The following is a 14,859-nucleotide window of genomic DNA, read 5'->3' on the forward strand; positions in this document are numbered from 1 at the left end:
TGAGCAGCCTATAGACCCCAGAATAACTAGGGTCAGGGGTGATGAGTGAGGACTCTGAATACCACCACTCTAGTCCAGGTTGCTTCATACATATCCCTGTGGATATGTTTGTGTGTGTGAGTGCCACTGCTTGAGTGCATTCATGGCCGGCACTTCGGGCTCTGCAGATAAGCCCCCTGTTGCACTGGACCTGGATCCATTTCAGCCTGGACAATCTAGTAGTGACCCAGCTGGCCAAAGGTCAATAGAAAGCTGGATGCAACAGGCTGGATGCTGGATGCAACACCAGTAGCTATATATGGTTTGCCAAATAGAGTTTTAAAAATCTGCTTTAGATTCTTTAATGAGATAAAGAATGCTTTCCTGAGTTCTTATGAGTTTTCTTCATCTCAGCTTAACCACATGCTGTTTAGCTCAGTTGTGGTGCTGTGTGGTGAGGTAAACTAGTCAGAACGTCATACAAATCTGATCCATAATTATTGGCACAGTTGATAAAGATGAGAAAAAGTGACAGTATAAAATAAATACTACAAATACTGAGCTATATTGCATGCAACGAAAAAAGGAAAATTATATTATTTTATACCAATGCAATTGTTCAGAGAAAGAGTTGTTGTTTAACAAGTAATACAAAAAAATACAAAAATGTATAGTGTTTCCAGATCCTTGATGTCCTTCGTCTACCCTTATGGACTTCCCTCTTCAATTCAAACCACAGGTTTTCAATGGGGTCCAAGTCCAGAGACTGAGATGGCCATTTTACTGGACAATTAACATTTCTTTGTGGAGTTTGATGTGTGCTTGGGGTTATCGTCTTGCTGGAAGATCCACTTGCGGCCAAGTGTCAGCCTCCTGGCAGAGGCAACCAGGTTTTTGGCTAAAAATGTCCTGGTACTGGGTAAAATGTTTACTTGTTAAACAAAACCTCTTTCTCTGAGAAATTGTATTAGTATAAAATAATATCATTTCATTTTTTTTTGGAGCATACAATATACTGTAGCTCAGTTTTTTGTATAATTTATTTTATACAGTCTTTTTGCTCATCTTTATCAAGGGTGCCAATATTTATGGAACTGACTGTATGTGGTGTGTTCAATCAGCACATTCTCAGGGTACATGGGCTTGGTTACAGGGCAAGGAGGACGTAAATACAATGTGGTTGAATTAGGAAATATCAGGAAACAACTTTTTTCCCCCTTTTATATTTGTGACTGGAGAGATAATACACCATACTACTGTATCTTCACTGTGCTCAACTCTTTATTCAAGATAAGCATGCATGACTGTGTGTTTAAACACACCTGCACATTTGTCGTTTAATAGACGCAGTCCTGTTAGCACTGAGAACATTGGGAGGTTGTAGTGGTATTAGCACATGTACTTACTCGTAGTTCCCTAGGGGGCTGTATTCGTGTGTATTTGTGTGAGTGTGCGAGCGTGAGTGTGAGTGTGTGGGCATGTGCCCATATTGGTACATCCAATAGTGACAGAACCTTTAATCTTCCAAGAGCAGTTAAGGTGCTTCTGCTTTATAAAGCAGCATGTGTGTCAGTGTGTGTGTCAGTGTGTGTGTAAGAGTGTGAGTGCCCTTTGCAGCAGCCAGTTTTGTAATCAGCTGTCGAAGTGGGCTCCGAGTCTTAGCTGTAGCCGAGTGGTAGCACTCTCCTCTAACCCTGGTCCACTCAGCCAGCCACACAGCCCTGTGATCCACAGCACAGCTGCAGTAAGGTGATGGAAGGACAGAGGCACACTCGCTAAACCTGAGCTTCACCACTACGCTAACTGGCACATGCATGCAAGTTGCATGCAGGTTGTGCGTATGTTGTTTTTTTGTGTGTGCGTGTGTGTGTATTGTGTTTGTTGCAACATATGTGTGCATATTTATTGATCGAGACCATTGTGATACTCTACTATAAAGGTAAGATAACCATCAGTCAGTTCTCTGATCATTTTGGTTGATGCAATGTTTTATGCTTGAGTAAGATCAATGTCGATTCAAATGCAATGAAGTCATTGTTTTTGTTATGCATGTCATATGGGTATGAGATTTCTATATGTACTTAAACACCAATTTTATAGTTTATGTACACCTACAAAATGTGCATTAATACATCTGGCAGAGAAGGCTTGTGGTATTGCAAAAAAAGTATTATTTGTAATGATAATGCCTGATATATCATATGATGACAAAAACCCTAAAAGTGTTCTAAATTAATCCGTTTACAACTGATCAATATTGAATGTTTACATGGAAAAACAATCAATAGCGATTGTGAAACCCACATTGCTTCCTTTTGCTAACTATTTTATGATTGAACATTTCTGTAAATATAATTACATTGGAAATGAATTCCAATGTAATTTAATTGTGTAAATTCATAGCGAGATCTCGTTTAATGATTCATGTTCTCGTTAAAATAAACTACTGTATACACACATCCACTCCAGAATATTATATTATACAGTTATTCCAAATAACTAATTTCGGGAACTAATTTCAAGTCCAAAGGAATTCGATTTTCTTACTGTAGTAGTTGACATCATTCAAACAGGAAATGATGAAAGAGGATGTTTAAAATCAATGGAACATTAATTCCATGTAGGCCATCTTTATTGTCAACATTTTAATTATGCATTTACACTATAATGTTACTGCTACAATTACAGCAACATGTTCTGTCACCACACAGTACTTTGTGGGATAATAACACTGATTGGGTATGTTATTAACCCGTGATGTTGTGTTTTTAGCAGTTTGTGTGATTATTTGCTATTTTATTTGACCTCAGCCTACACAAACGTAACAATCTTTGAGAAGTATTTACGCTGTCACATAATAAGACAACCAGGCCATACAGAATGCATGTTCTGACTCCAAGTAGCCCACCTTGCCATACAAATACACCACGGATAATTCAAAACGCCTGCAACATGTCTACATAACATGTCATCTAATGCCGTCAATGTGTTTCACACCATGTGATACTGTAAAATGTTTGGTTTTGCAGTGAGTGCTGAGTGTGTCGTATTAGTGTGTATGAATGACTGTGGTACAGAGAGAGTGCTGGGTGGGCCGGTGCGTCTCAGCTGAAACGAGTCGACCGAGGTAGAGGGGCATGCATAAAGTTACAGTAGTAAGACTGGCTATGGATGGATCTCTTTTCTGGAGATTGCGATTGTGATTCACCCTTTATTAACAGTCAGATGCATTATTAGGAATGGCTCGATAAATACATTTGTATTGTGACCACCAAAAACGGTGACCTCAAAATGAAGCTCTGTTGCCTTGGTACAGTATAATCTTGGTACAGTGCATTTGGAAAGTATTCAGACCCCTTCCCTTTTTCCAAATTTTGTTACGTTAATTAAAGCCTTATTCAAAATGTATTAAAAAATTCCAACATCTATCTACACAAAATACCCCATAATGACAAAGCGAAAACAGGTTTTTAGAAATGTGTGCAAATTTACTGAAATACCTTATTTGCATAAGTATTCAGACCCTTTGCTATAAGACTCAAAATTGAGCTCAGGTGCATCCTGTTTCCATTTATAAACCTTGAGATGTTTCTAGAACTTGACTGGAGTCCACCTGTGGTAAACTTAATTGATTGGACATGATTTGGAAAGGCACACACCTGCCTATATAAGGTCACACAGTTGGCAGCGCATGTCAGAGGAAAAAACAAGTCATGAGATCAAAGGAATTGTCCGTAGAGCTCAGAGACAGGATTATGTCGAGCCACATATCTGGGTACCAAAAAATGTCTGCAGCATTGAAGGTCCCCAAGAACACAGTGGCCTCCATCATTTTTAAATGGAAGAAGTTTGGAACCACCAAGACTCTTCCTAGAGCTGGCCACCCGGCCAAACTGAGCAATCGGGGGAGAAGGGCAATGGTCAGTGAGGCGACCAAGAACCCGATGGTCACTCTGACAGAGCTCCAGAGATCCTCTGTGGAGATGAGAGAACCTTCTAGAAGGACAACCATCTCTCAAGCACTCCACCAACCAGGCCTTTACGGGAGAGTGGCCAGACGGAAGCCAATCCTCAGTAAAACAGCCCACTTGGAGTTTGCCAAAAGGCACCTAAAGGATTCTCAGACCATAAGAAACAAGATTCTCAGGTCTGATGAAACTAAGATTGAACTATTTGGCCTGAATGACAAGTGTCTCGTCTGGAGGAAACCTGGCACCATCCCTACGTGAAGCATTGTGGTGGCAGCATCATGCTGTGGGGATGTTTTTCAGAGGCAGGGACTGGGAGACTAGACAGGATCGAGGGAAAGATGAATGGAGCAATGTTCAGAGAGATCCTTGATGAAAACTTGCTCCAGAGCGCTCAGGACCTCAGACTGGGGCGAAGGTTCACCTTACAGCAGGACAATGACCCTAAGCACACACACAAGACAACACAGGAGTGGCTTCGGGACAAGTCTCTGAATGTCCTTGAGTGGCACAGCTAGAGCCCGGATTGAACCCGATCAAACATCTCTGGAGAGTCCTTAAAATATGCAGCAACGCTCCCCACCCGACCTGACAGAGCTTGAGTGGCTCTGCAGAGAAGAATGGGAGAAACTTCCCAAATACAGGTGTGACAAGCTTGATGTGTCACAGCCAAGAAGACCCGAGGCTGTAATCGCTGCCAAAGAACTGAGTAAAGGGTCTGAATACTTATGTAAATGTGATATTTGTGCTATTTGTTTTAAATAAATGCTCTGTTATTATGGGACGTTAGATTGATGTGTAGATTGATGACGGGGAAAAAATGATTTAATGCATTTTAGAATGAGGCTGTAACGTAACAAAATGTGGAGAAAGTCAAGGGGTCTGAATTCTTTACGAATGCACTGTATAGACTGTATACTGTGTTCGCATCCGTGCATCTCCAATAATTGTTTGTTGTGAATTGTGCAGAGGCATTGGATCATTACATTCATTAAACCCCATGTCTCTCTGACTGTCAGATTTGAGACAGAGAGAGAGAGATGATCGAGCTGGGCCTTGCAGATGGCAGTCTGATCGATGAACTGATTGCGCTGACGGCTCAAAGCCTAAGCCACTTGGAGATCAAAGAGCACTTCAACATTATCAAGGAGATCGGCCGGGGGAAGTATGGCAAGGTTCTGCTGGTCACCCATCGCTGCAGGGGTAAGAAGCCAACTCATAGTTTAAAAGGCTGAAATACTAAGGGCTTTCCTTTGGTTCAATGACACAATAAAATATTTGATTGATTTCACGTAACTTGAAAAGTGTCAGTAGTTTTTTGGTATCAAATTACCCTTAGAATTATTATTATTATTATTATTATTATATTTATTTAACCAGGTAGGCCAGTTGAGAACAAGTTCTCATTTACAACTGCGACCTGGCCAAGATAAAGCAAAGGAGTGCAACAAAAACAGCAACACAGAGTTACACATGGTATAAACAAACGTACAGTCAATAGCACAATATAAAAATCTATATACAGTGTGTGCAAATGTAGTAAGATTAAGGAGGTAAGGCAATAAATAGGCCATAGTGGCAAAATAATTACAATTTAGCATTAACACTGGAGTGATAGATGTGCAGATGGTGATGTGCAAGTAGAGATACTGGGGTGCAAAATAGCAAAAATAAATATTATATGGGGATGAGGTAATTGGGGCTATTTACAGATGGGCTGTGTACATTTGCAGTGATTGGTAAGCTGCTCTGACAGCTGATGCTTAAAGTTAGTGAGGGAGATATGTCTCCATCTTCAGCAATTTTTGTAATTCGTTCCAGTCATTGGCAGCAGAGAACTGGAAGGAAAGGCGGCCAAAGGAGGAGTTGGCTTTGGGGATGACCAGTGAAATATACCTTCTGCAGCACGTGATATGGGTGGGTGTTGCTATGGTGAGCTAAAATAAAGCGTGGCTTTACCTAGCAAAGACTGGAGCCAGTGGGTTTGGCGACGAATATGTAGCGAGGACCGGATACAGGTAACAGTGGTGGGTGGTACATGGGGCTTTGGTGACAAAATGGATGACACTGTGATAGACTACATCTAATTTGCTGAGTAGAGTGTGGGAGGCTATTTTGTAGATGATATAGCCGAAGTCAAGGATCGGTAGGATAGCCAGTTTTAAGAGGGTATGTTTGGCAGCATGAGTGAAAGAGGCTTTGTTGCGAAATAGAAAGCCAATTCTAGATTTAATTTTGGATTGGAGATGCTTAATGTGAGTCTGGAAGGAGAGTTTACAGTCTAACCAGACATCTAGGTATCTGTAGTTGTCCACATATTCTAAGTCAGAACCGTCCAGAGTAGTGATGCTAGTTGGGCAGGCGGGTGAAGGCAGCGATCGGTTGAAGAGCATGCATTTAGTTTTACTAGCATTTAAGAGCAGTTGGAGGCCACGGAGGGAGTGGTGTATGGCATTGAAGCTCATCTGGAGGTTTGTTAACACAGTGTCCAAAGAAGGGCCAGAAGTATACAGAATGGTGTTGTCTGCGTAGAGGTGGATTAGAGAATCACCAGCAGCAAGAGTGACATCATTGATATATAGAGAGAAAAGAGGCAGCCCGAGAAATGAACCCTGTGGCACCCCCATTAGAGACTGCCAGAGGTCTGGACAAGAGGCCCTCCAATTCGACACACTAAACTCTATCTGAGAAGTAGTTGGTGAACCAGGCGAGGCAGTCATTTGAGAAACCAAGGCTGTTGAGTCTGCTGATAAGAATGTGGTGATTGACAGAGTCGAAAGCCTGGGCCAGGTTAATGAAGACGGCTGCACAGTACTGTCTTTTATCGATGTCGGTTATGATATCGTTTAGGACATTGAGCATGGCAGAGGTGCACCCATGAACAGCTCGGAAACCAGATTGCATAGCGGAGAAGGTACGGTGGGATTCTAAATGGTCGGTGATTTGTTTGTTAACTTGGCTTTCTAAGACTTTAGAAAGGCAGGGCAGGATGGATATAGGTCTACAACAGTTTGGGTCTAGAGTGTCTACCCCTTTGAAGAGGGGGATGACCGCGGCCGCTTTCCAATCTTTAGGGATCTCAGACAATACAAAAGAGAGGTTGAACAGGCTAGTAATAGTGGTTGCAACAATTGCGGCGAATAATTTTAGAAAGAGAGGGTCCAGATTGTCTAGCCCAACTGATTTGTAGGGGTCCAGATTTCGCAGCTCTTTCAGAACATCAGCTATCTGGATTTGGGTGAAGGAGAAGCAGGGGAGGGGGGCTTGGGCAAGTTGCAGCGGGGGGTGCAGAGCTGTTGGCCAGGGTTGTGTGGTAGCCATTTGGAACGCATGGCCAGCCGTAGAAAAATGCTTATTGAAATTCTCGATTATCATGTATTTATTGGTGGCGACAGTATTTCCTAGCCTCAGTGCAATGGGCAGCTGGGAGGAGGTGCTCTTACTCTCCATGGACTTTACAGTGTCCCAAAACTTTTTGGAATTTGTGCTACAAGATGAAAATGCTAGCCTTTGCTTTCCTAACTGCCTGTGTATATTGGTTCCTAACTTCCCTGTTGCATTTCACGGGGGCTATTCAATGCTAATGCAGTACGCCACAGGATGTTTTTGTGCTGGTCAAGGGCAGGCAAGTCTGGAATGAACTAAGGGCTATATTTGTTCTTAGTTCTAATTTTTTTTTATGTGGCATGCCTATTTAAGATGGTGAGGAAGGCACTTTTAAAGAATAACCAGGGTACCCGGGCCAGGTTGATTAGAAAGGCCTCCTCGCTGAAGTGTTTTAGGGAGCGTTTGACAGTGAGGGGTGGTTGTTTGACCGCGGACCCATCACGGACGCAGGCAATGAGGCAGTGATCGCTGAAATCCTGGTTGAAGACAGCAGAGGTGTATTTAGAGGGCAGGTTGGTCAGAATGATATCTATGAGGGTGCCTATGTTACCGGATTTGGGGTTGTACCTGGTAGGTTCCATGATAATTTGTGTGAGATTGAGGGCCTCTAAACTCAGCAAAAAAAGAAATGTCTTTCAAAGATAATCCAAATTACTTCACAGATCTTCATTGTAAAGGGTTTAAACACTGTTTCACATGCTTGTTCAATGAACCATAAACAATTAATGAACATGCACCTGTGGAACAGTCGTTAAGATTCTAACAGCTTACAGATGGTAGGCAATTAAGGTCACATTTATGAAAACTTAGGACACTAAAGAGGCCTTTCTACTGACTCTGAAAAACTCCAGAAGAAAGATGCCCAGGGTCCCTGCTCATCTGCTTGAACATGCCTTAGGCATGCTGCAAGGAGGCATGAGGACTGAAGATGTGGCCAGGGCAATAAATTGCAATGTCCGTACTGTGAGACGCCTAAGACAGCGCTACAGGGAGACAGGATGGACAGCTGATCGTTCTCGCAGTTGGAGACCACGTGTAACAACACATGCACAGGATCGGTACATCCGAAGATCACACCTGCGGGACAGGTAAAGGATGGCAACAACAACTGCCAGAGTTACACCAGGAACGCACAATCCCTCCATCAGTGCTCAGACTGTCCTCAATAGGCTGAGAGAGGCTAGACTGAGGGCTTGTAGGCCTGTTGTAAGGCAGGTCCGCCCCAGACATCACCGGCAACAACATTGCCTATGGGCACAAACCCACCATCGCTGGACAAGACAGGACTGGCAAAAAGTGCTCCTCACTAACGTGTTGCGGTTTTGTCTCACCAGGGGTGATGGTCAGATTTGAGCTTATCGTCGAAGGAATAAGCGCTACACCAAGGCTTGTACTCTGGAGCGGGATCGATTTAGAGATGGAGGGTTCATCATGGTCTGGGGCGGTGTGTCACAGCATCATCGGACTGAGCTTGTTGTCATTGCAGGCAATCTCAACGCTGTGCGTTACAGGGAAGACATCCTCCTCCCTCATGTGGTACCCTTCCTGCAGGCTCATCCTGACATGACCCTCCAGCATGACAATGTCACCAGCCATACTGCTCGTTCTGTGCGTGATTTCCTGCAATACAGGAATGTCAGTGTTCTGCCATGGCCAGCAAAGAGCCCAGATCTCAATCCCATTGAGCACGTCTGGGACCTGTTGGATCGGAGGGTGAGGGCTAGGGCCATTTCCGCCAGAAATGTCCAGGAACTTGCAGGTGCCTTGGTGGAAGAGTGGGGTAACATCTCACAGCAAGAACGGGCAAATCTGATGCAGTCCACGAGGAGGAGATGCAGTCCAGTACTTAATGCAGCTGGTGGCCACACCAGATACTGAATGTTACTTTTGATTATGACCCCCCTTTGTTCAGGGTAACATAGTTCCATTTATGTTAGTCACATGTCTGTGTAACTTGTTCAGTTTATGTCTCAGTTGATGAATCTTGTTATGTTCATACAAATATTTACACAAGTTAAGTTTGCTGAAAATAAACGCAGTTGACAGTGAGATGACATTTCTTTTTTTGCTGAGTCTATCTTATATTGTAGGACGGCCGGGGTGTTAAGCATCTCCCAGTTTAGGTCACCTAACAGTACGAACTCTGAAGATAAATGGGGGGCAATCAATTCGCATATGGAGTCCAGGGCACAACTGGGAGCTGAGGAGGGTCTATAGCAAGCGGAAACATTGAGAGACTTAATTCTGGAAAGGTGGATTTTTAAAAGTAGAAGCTCGAACTGTTTGGGCACAGACCTGGATAGCATGACAGAACTCTGCAGGCTATCTCTGCGGTAGATTGCGACCCCACCCACTTCAGCAGTTCTATGTTGGAGGAAAATGTTGTAGTTGGGCATGGAAATTCTGAATTTTTGGTGGCCTTCCTAAGCCAGGATTCAGACACAGCTAGGACATCAGGGTTGGCGGAGTGTGCTAAGGCAGTGAAACAAACTTAGGGAGGAGACTTTTGATGTTAACATGCATGAAACCAAGGCTTTTACAATTACAGAAGTCAACAAATGATAGTGCCTGGGGAAGAGGTGTGGTACTGGGGTCTACAGGGCTTGGCTTAACCTCTACATCACCAGAGGAACAGAGGAGGTGTAGGATAATGGTACGGCTAAAGGCTATAATAACTGGTTGTCTAGTGCATTGGGAACAGAGAATAAAAGGAGCAGATTTCTGGGTGTGGTAGAATACAGTAGATTCAGGGCATGATGTACAGACAATGGTATGGTAGGATGTGAGTACAGTGGAGGTACACCTAGGCATTGAGTGACGATGAGAGAGGTTTCGTCTCTGGTGGGACCAGTTTAGCCAGGTGAGGTCTTAGCATGTGTGGGGGGTGGGACAACAGAGCTATCTAAGGCAAGGTGAGCGGGACTGTGGGTTCTACAATGAAATAAAACAGTAAGGACTAGCCTAGACAGCAGTAGACAATGCATATTGATTTTAGAGAGAGGCATATTGACATTAGAAAGAGGCATAAAGCAGTCACAGATGTTGATCAGGAGAGCTAAGACAACAATGGGTAAATGGCAATGAATGGGCAGAGCGGGTCAGTTAGGAACATACAGGACCTGAGTTTGAGGCTGGGGCCGACAGATAAACAAAATTAGGTACTGTCTTATTGAAACTGTCCAGGGGGCATCAGCTGTGTAGACGAGTGATCATAGGGTCCAAAGAATAGCAATATTGGCAAAAGAGATATTGTACCCCTAGAATTAGCTAGTATATGGGCCTAGCTCGTGGCTAGCTCAACGCTAACTGGTGCCTGCTTCGGGACAGAGGCGTTAGCTAACAGTAGCCACTTGGTAGCAGCTAGTTAGCTGCGATGATCCGGTGTAATGATCCAGAGTGGCAGGAATCCGGTGATGTGGTAGAGAAAAGCAGTCCGATCTGCTCTGGGTTGATATCGCGCTGTGCAGACTGGCATGTATTGTCCGAGTTAAAGCTGGCGGTATCCAAGCTAAAAGGTGAAGACCGCTAGCCGTGTCTAACAAAGACTAGTAGCTAGTTAGCTGGCTAGCTCCTGACGGAGGGTCCAGTTATAAGGAATAGAAATAGCAGAACCGTACCACATTGGGTGAGGTGGGTTGCAGGAAAGTATATTTAGTTCATAGGTAGAAAGTGAGATTAAAATGTATACGGGAAAAAAAACAGGCTATTTACACAGGATAAGACACGGGATAAGACAAAGACAAACACAACACACGACCGACTGCTACGTCATCTTGGAACAGCAAATTTCATAGGGTACTGCCAATACTGGATCTAATGCTGCTGCTAATATCATTTATACCGTCTGCTATCTCTTGTGTTTTCTGGTCATAAACATCTCTTATGGTCATAACATTTTGCCAAGTTGTTATAAAACATAACAAATAGGAATGTTTTACAGGAACACCGATGGCTCTTAAAGTGATGCCAAAAGCCTCCACCAAGCTCCAGGGATTCTTACGGGAGTACTGCATCTCCTTGCACCTATCCTGCCACCCCTGCATCGTAGGTCTCTTCGGAATCGCCTTTCAATCTAATGAGCACTATGGCTTTGCCCAGGAGCTTGTTATTGGGAGGGACCTTTTTGCTGTCATCCAACCAAAAGTAAGATTGTGTTTCAGTTTGATATAGTAAAACTGTGACCTAAATACAAAGTGTTTTAGAATTCAATCAAGAGGATTGGTGAATATTGTCAATCTATACCATTTTGAGTGTCCATGAGCGCAATGTACTGTTAAAAATGGTCCAAATGTACAGTCTTCTAATTCACCTTAGACAAGTCTCAGTGACCACAAAGCCTTAACAGTTTCCAATCCTCTGCTCCCAGGTGGGTATCCCAGAGAGTGCAGTGAAGCGCTGCGTCCTGCAGATTGCCAGTGCCCTGGAGTTCATCCACGAGCACGGCCTGGTCCACCGGGACATCAAACCTGAGAACATCCTGCTGCTGGACAGCCACTGCTGCCGGGTAAAGCTGGCTGACTTCGGCCTGGCTCAGACGAGAGGCACTCTGATTCGCTTCATCTCCGGCACGCTGCCCTACATGGCCCCAGAGCTGTGTGCCGTTGCCCTGGAGGAGGGCCAGAAGGAGGTGACGGCGCCCCCGCTCAGCGTGGAGCCCAGCCTGGACACCTGGGCCTTCGGAGTGGTCATCTTTTGCATCCTCACCGGCTACTTCCCCTGGGAGCGCTGCGTGACCTCAGATGACTTCTACCAGGAGTTTGCTGATTGGTGCCAGGCACCCACCGTGGAGGAAGTTCCACCCTTGTGGAAGAGATTCACCCCGGCTGCCATGGAAATGTTCAGCAGGCTGTTGGACCTCAATGCTAACAACAGATGCACAGTAGGGGAGGTCAGGTCCTATGTGGAAAAGGACTGGTTGATGCCGACGCTAGTGGACACAAACGGACTGCAACCGGAGAATGGCAAGGTCAGTGCCACCTGCTCCACCCCTAGTGTGTGTAGGAGTAGTCCTGTCCACCAGGAGGTGGAGTAAATGTCTTCAGTGGAACGGTGTCTGAGGTATCTGTGTACACCTCCAGCTCATGGTATCAACTATCCAATTTACAGGGAGCAAGCACAAGGTGTGCATTCGACCCCACTCTTACCATGCACTGATAGGTAGGGTAACTGAATTATACTCAACGTCAGTCCAGAGAGCCACACAAGGGGAAAAAGCTCTGATAGGATACGAGTGTACTGTAAAAGCAGCACTATTTGAGTGTGAGCTCGTACTATTCTGTGTGTATGTACACAATATTGGTAACCTGATAAATTTAGCAATGTTACGAAATAGTTTGTATCTACTGTAGCACAGGAGCAGCTTATGCTATATTGTGTGTAACTACACAACGTTGGTGACCTGAGAAATATACTGTAACATAGAACTTGTACCTAGCATAGGAGCAGCTATTTTCAGAACAATGCTTTATATTCTGTGTTTTAGAATCTCTCACTGCACAGAAGACAAGCATTATAATAATTTCATAGAGGGAGAGTGTGCACTGTGCGTTCAAGCTGGCTTAGTGGCAGTGTTCACTTTGGCAGTGCTCAATGTTCTCTCAAATGTTTTTGTAGTGTGTCACACTGTACAGGCTGTTCCGTGAATGAGGCTACCTCAGTTTGTCTATTTCTGTGCATACTCTCATTGTTCATGAAAGATTCATATTCAAATATAGACATACAGAAAATGCATTAACTGTATAATGAATGTAATGTAATAGACTGAATATGAAATGGGTATGGGTAAATATCCAGAGTGTAATCTTTAGGTATTCCACAACTGACCCCAGAAAATGACTGTCACACTGAAAGCTGTTTCAACTGTTTCAAATCAACTTAATTTAAAGCAAAGGCAACAAATTGGGAGCTGCTGTATAACAATTAACTCTGTTTCCCTAAATAGAAATTGATGTTCAAATCATCCTTTTTGTGCACTGTAAAAAAAGAAAAAGGTTGTTTTTACGGTATCTTATTGGCAAACAGGTACAGTATGTTACCGTAAATACCGTAAACTTTACAGTAGTGTACTGTTAAACCAAAGTTTCTTTGAAATTTATGGAAACATATTGTAACTTTGTTTTATTCGAATCAAGTACATAATTATTGTGTATAGGTTGCACGTAAAGTTTTTGACACAGTGTTTGAGTATGCCTTTTGGTATGAACAAATAAACATAATCCATCTCTTCTGTCTGCTTCTTTTCATCCACTCTCGAGGGCATATCATATTTCCTTCTTTGAAGCTCCGTCCATAACCTAAGTGATTCATAGTCGCACCTCTCTCCCTCTCCTACCACTCCCTCACCCCTCACCTCTCTCACTCTCCTCACCTCTCTTCCTCTCCTACCACAACTCTCGCCCCTCACCACTCTCCATCTCCTACCACTACCTCACCTCTCACCATTCTCCCACTCCTACCACTCCCTCACCCCTCACCTCTCTCCCTCTCCTACCATTCCCTCACCGCTCAACTCTCACCTCTCTTCCTCTCCTCACCACTCTCCCTCTCCTACCACAACCCTCACTCCTCACCTCTCTTCCTCTCCTACCACAACCCTCACTCCTCACCACTCTCCCTCTCCTACCATTACCTCACCTCTCTCCCTCTCCTACCACAACCCTCACTCCTCACCACTCTCCCTCTCCTACCACTCCCTCACCCTCTCCTACCACTCCCTCACCGCTCAACTCTCTCCCTCTTTAACCAAATTTAATCAAATAAAATGCTATTTGTCACAAGCTTCATAAAACAATAGGTGTAGACTAACAGTGAAATGCTTACTTACGGGCCCTTCCCAACAATGCAAGAGTAAGAAAATAGAGAAATAATAGAAAAGAAAAACACACATGTGCAGGGGTATGAGGTAATTAAGGTAGATATGTACATAAAACTGGGAATAAAGTGATAGACAATAAACAGTAGCAGCAACATATGTGATGAGTCAATGCAAAAAAGTAGCTATTTGGTTAGCTATTTAACTAACTTTATAGTCTTATGTCTTGAGGGTAGAAGCTGTTCAGGGTCCTGTTGGTTCCTGAATAGGTATCCTGGTAATCTGTTTGGCCTTGTGAATGTTAACCTGTTTAAAGGTCTTATTCACATAGGCTATGGAGAGAGTGATCACACAGTCGCCTGGAACAGCTGGTGCTCTCATGCATGGTTTATTGTTGCTTGCCTAGAAGGCATTATTAAGTTTGTCTGGTAAGGCCCGCTTCACTGGTTAACTCTTGACTGGGTTTCCTTTTGTAATCTGTGATCTGTGATCTGCCACATCTGACGAGCATCAGAGTAGGATTCAATCTTAGTCCTGTATTGACGCTTTGCCTGTTTGATGGTTCGTAGTGGGATTTTTTATAAGGGTACAGATAAGTGTCTCGCTCCTTGAAAGTGGCAGCTCTAGCCTTTAGCTCAGTGCAGATTCTTCCTGTAATCCATGGCTTCTGGTTGGGATCTGTACGTACGGTCACTGTGGGGACAAAGTCATCGA

The 14,859-nt window shown here is 43.9% G+C and overlaps 1 protein-coding gene across 4 annotated transcripts; it reads left to right on the forward strand.

The window, feature by feature from the left end:
* The first annotated feature begins 1,546 nt into the window (after positions 1 to 1,546).
* On the forward strand, positions 1,547 to 13,560 carry si:dkey-8e10.3 (serine/threonine-protein kinase SBK1). 4 transcript variants are annotated; one of them, XM_029664506.2, is made up of 4 exons: positions 1,547 to 1,728; positions 4,967 to 5,150; positions 11,275 to 11,477; positions 11,701 to 13,560. In XM_029664506.2, the coding sequence occupies exons 2-4, from the start codon at positions 4,988 to 4,990 to the stop codon at positions 12,364 to 12,366; spliced, it is 1,032 nt and encodes a 343-aa protein (XP_029520366.1). In that variant the 5' UTR covers positions 1,547 to 1,728; positions 4,967 to 4,987; the 3' UTR covers positions 12,367 to 13,560. The 4 variants fall into 4 exon arrangements, with proteins under 4 accessions (XP_029520366.1, XP_029520367.1, XP_029520369.1 ...); XM_029664507.2 differs by having other exon boundaries at positions 1,547 to 1,723; XM_029664508.2 differs by lacking the exon at positions 1,547 to 1,728 and adding an exon at positions 1,742 to 1,918.
* Positions 13,561 to 14,859: the final 1,299 nt, after the last annotated feature.

Source organism: Oncorhynchus nerka, linkage group LG7, assembly GCF_034236695.1.
Source record: "Oncorhynchus nerka isolate Pitt River linkage group LG7, Oner_Uvic_2.0, whole genome shotgun sequence".
NCBI classification, from domain to species: Eukaryota; Metazoa; Chordata; class Actinopteri; order Salmoniformes; family Salmonidae; genus Oncorhynchus; species Oncorhynchus nerka.

Coding starts and splice junctions, on each gene's coding strand:
- si:dkey-8e10.3 (XM_029664506.2), top strand. CDS start 4,988: ATGATCGAGCTGGGCCTTGCAGATGGCAGTCTGATCGATGAACTGATT. Junction 5,151..11,274: donor GGTCACCCATCGCTGCAGGG/GTAAGAAGCCAA, acceptor AATGTTTTACAG/GAACACCGATGGCTCTTAAA. Junction 11,478..11,700: donor TTGCTGTCATCCAACCAAAA/GTAAGATTGTGT, acceptor CTCTGCTCCCAG/GTGGGTATCCCAGAGAGTGC.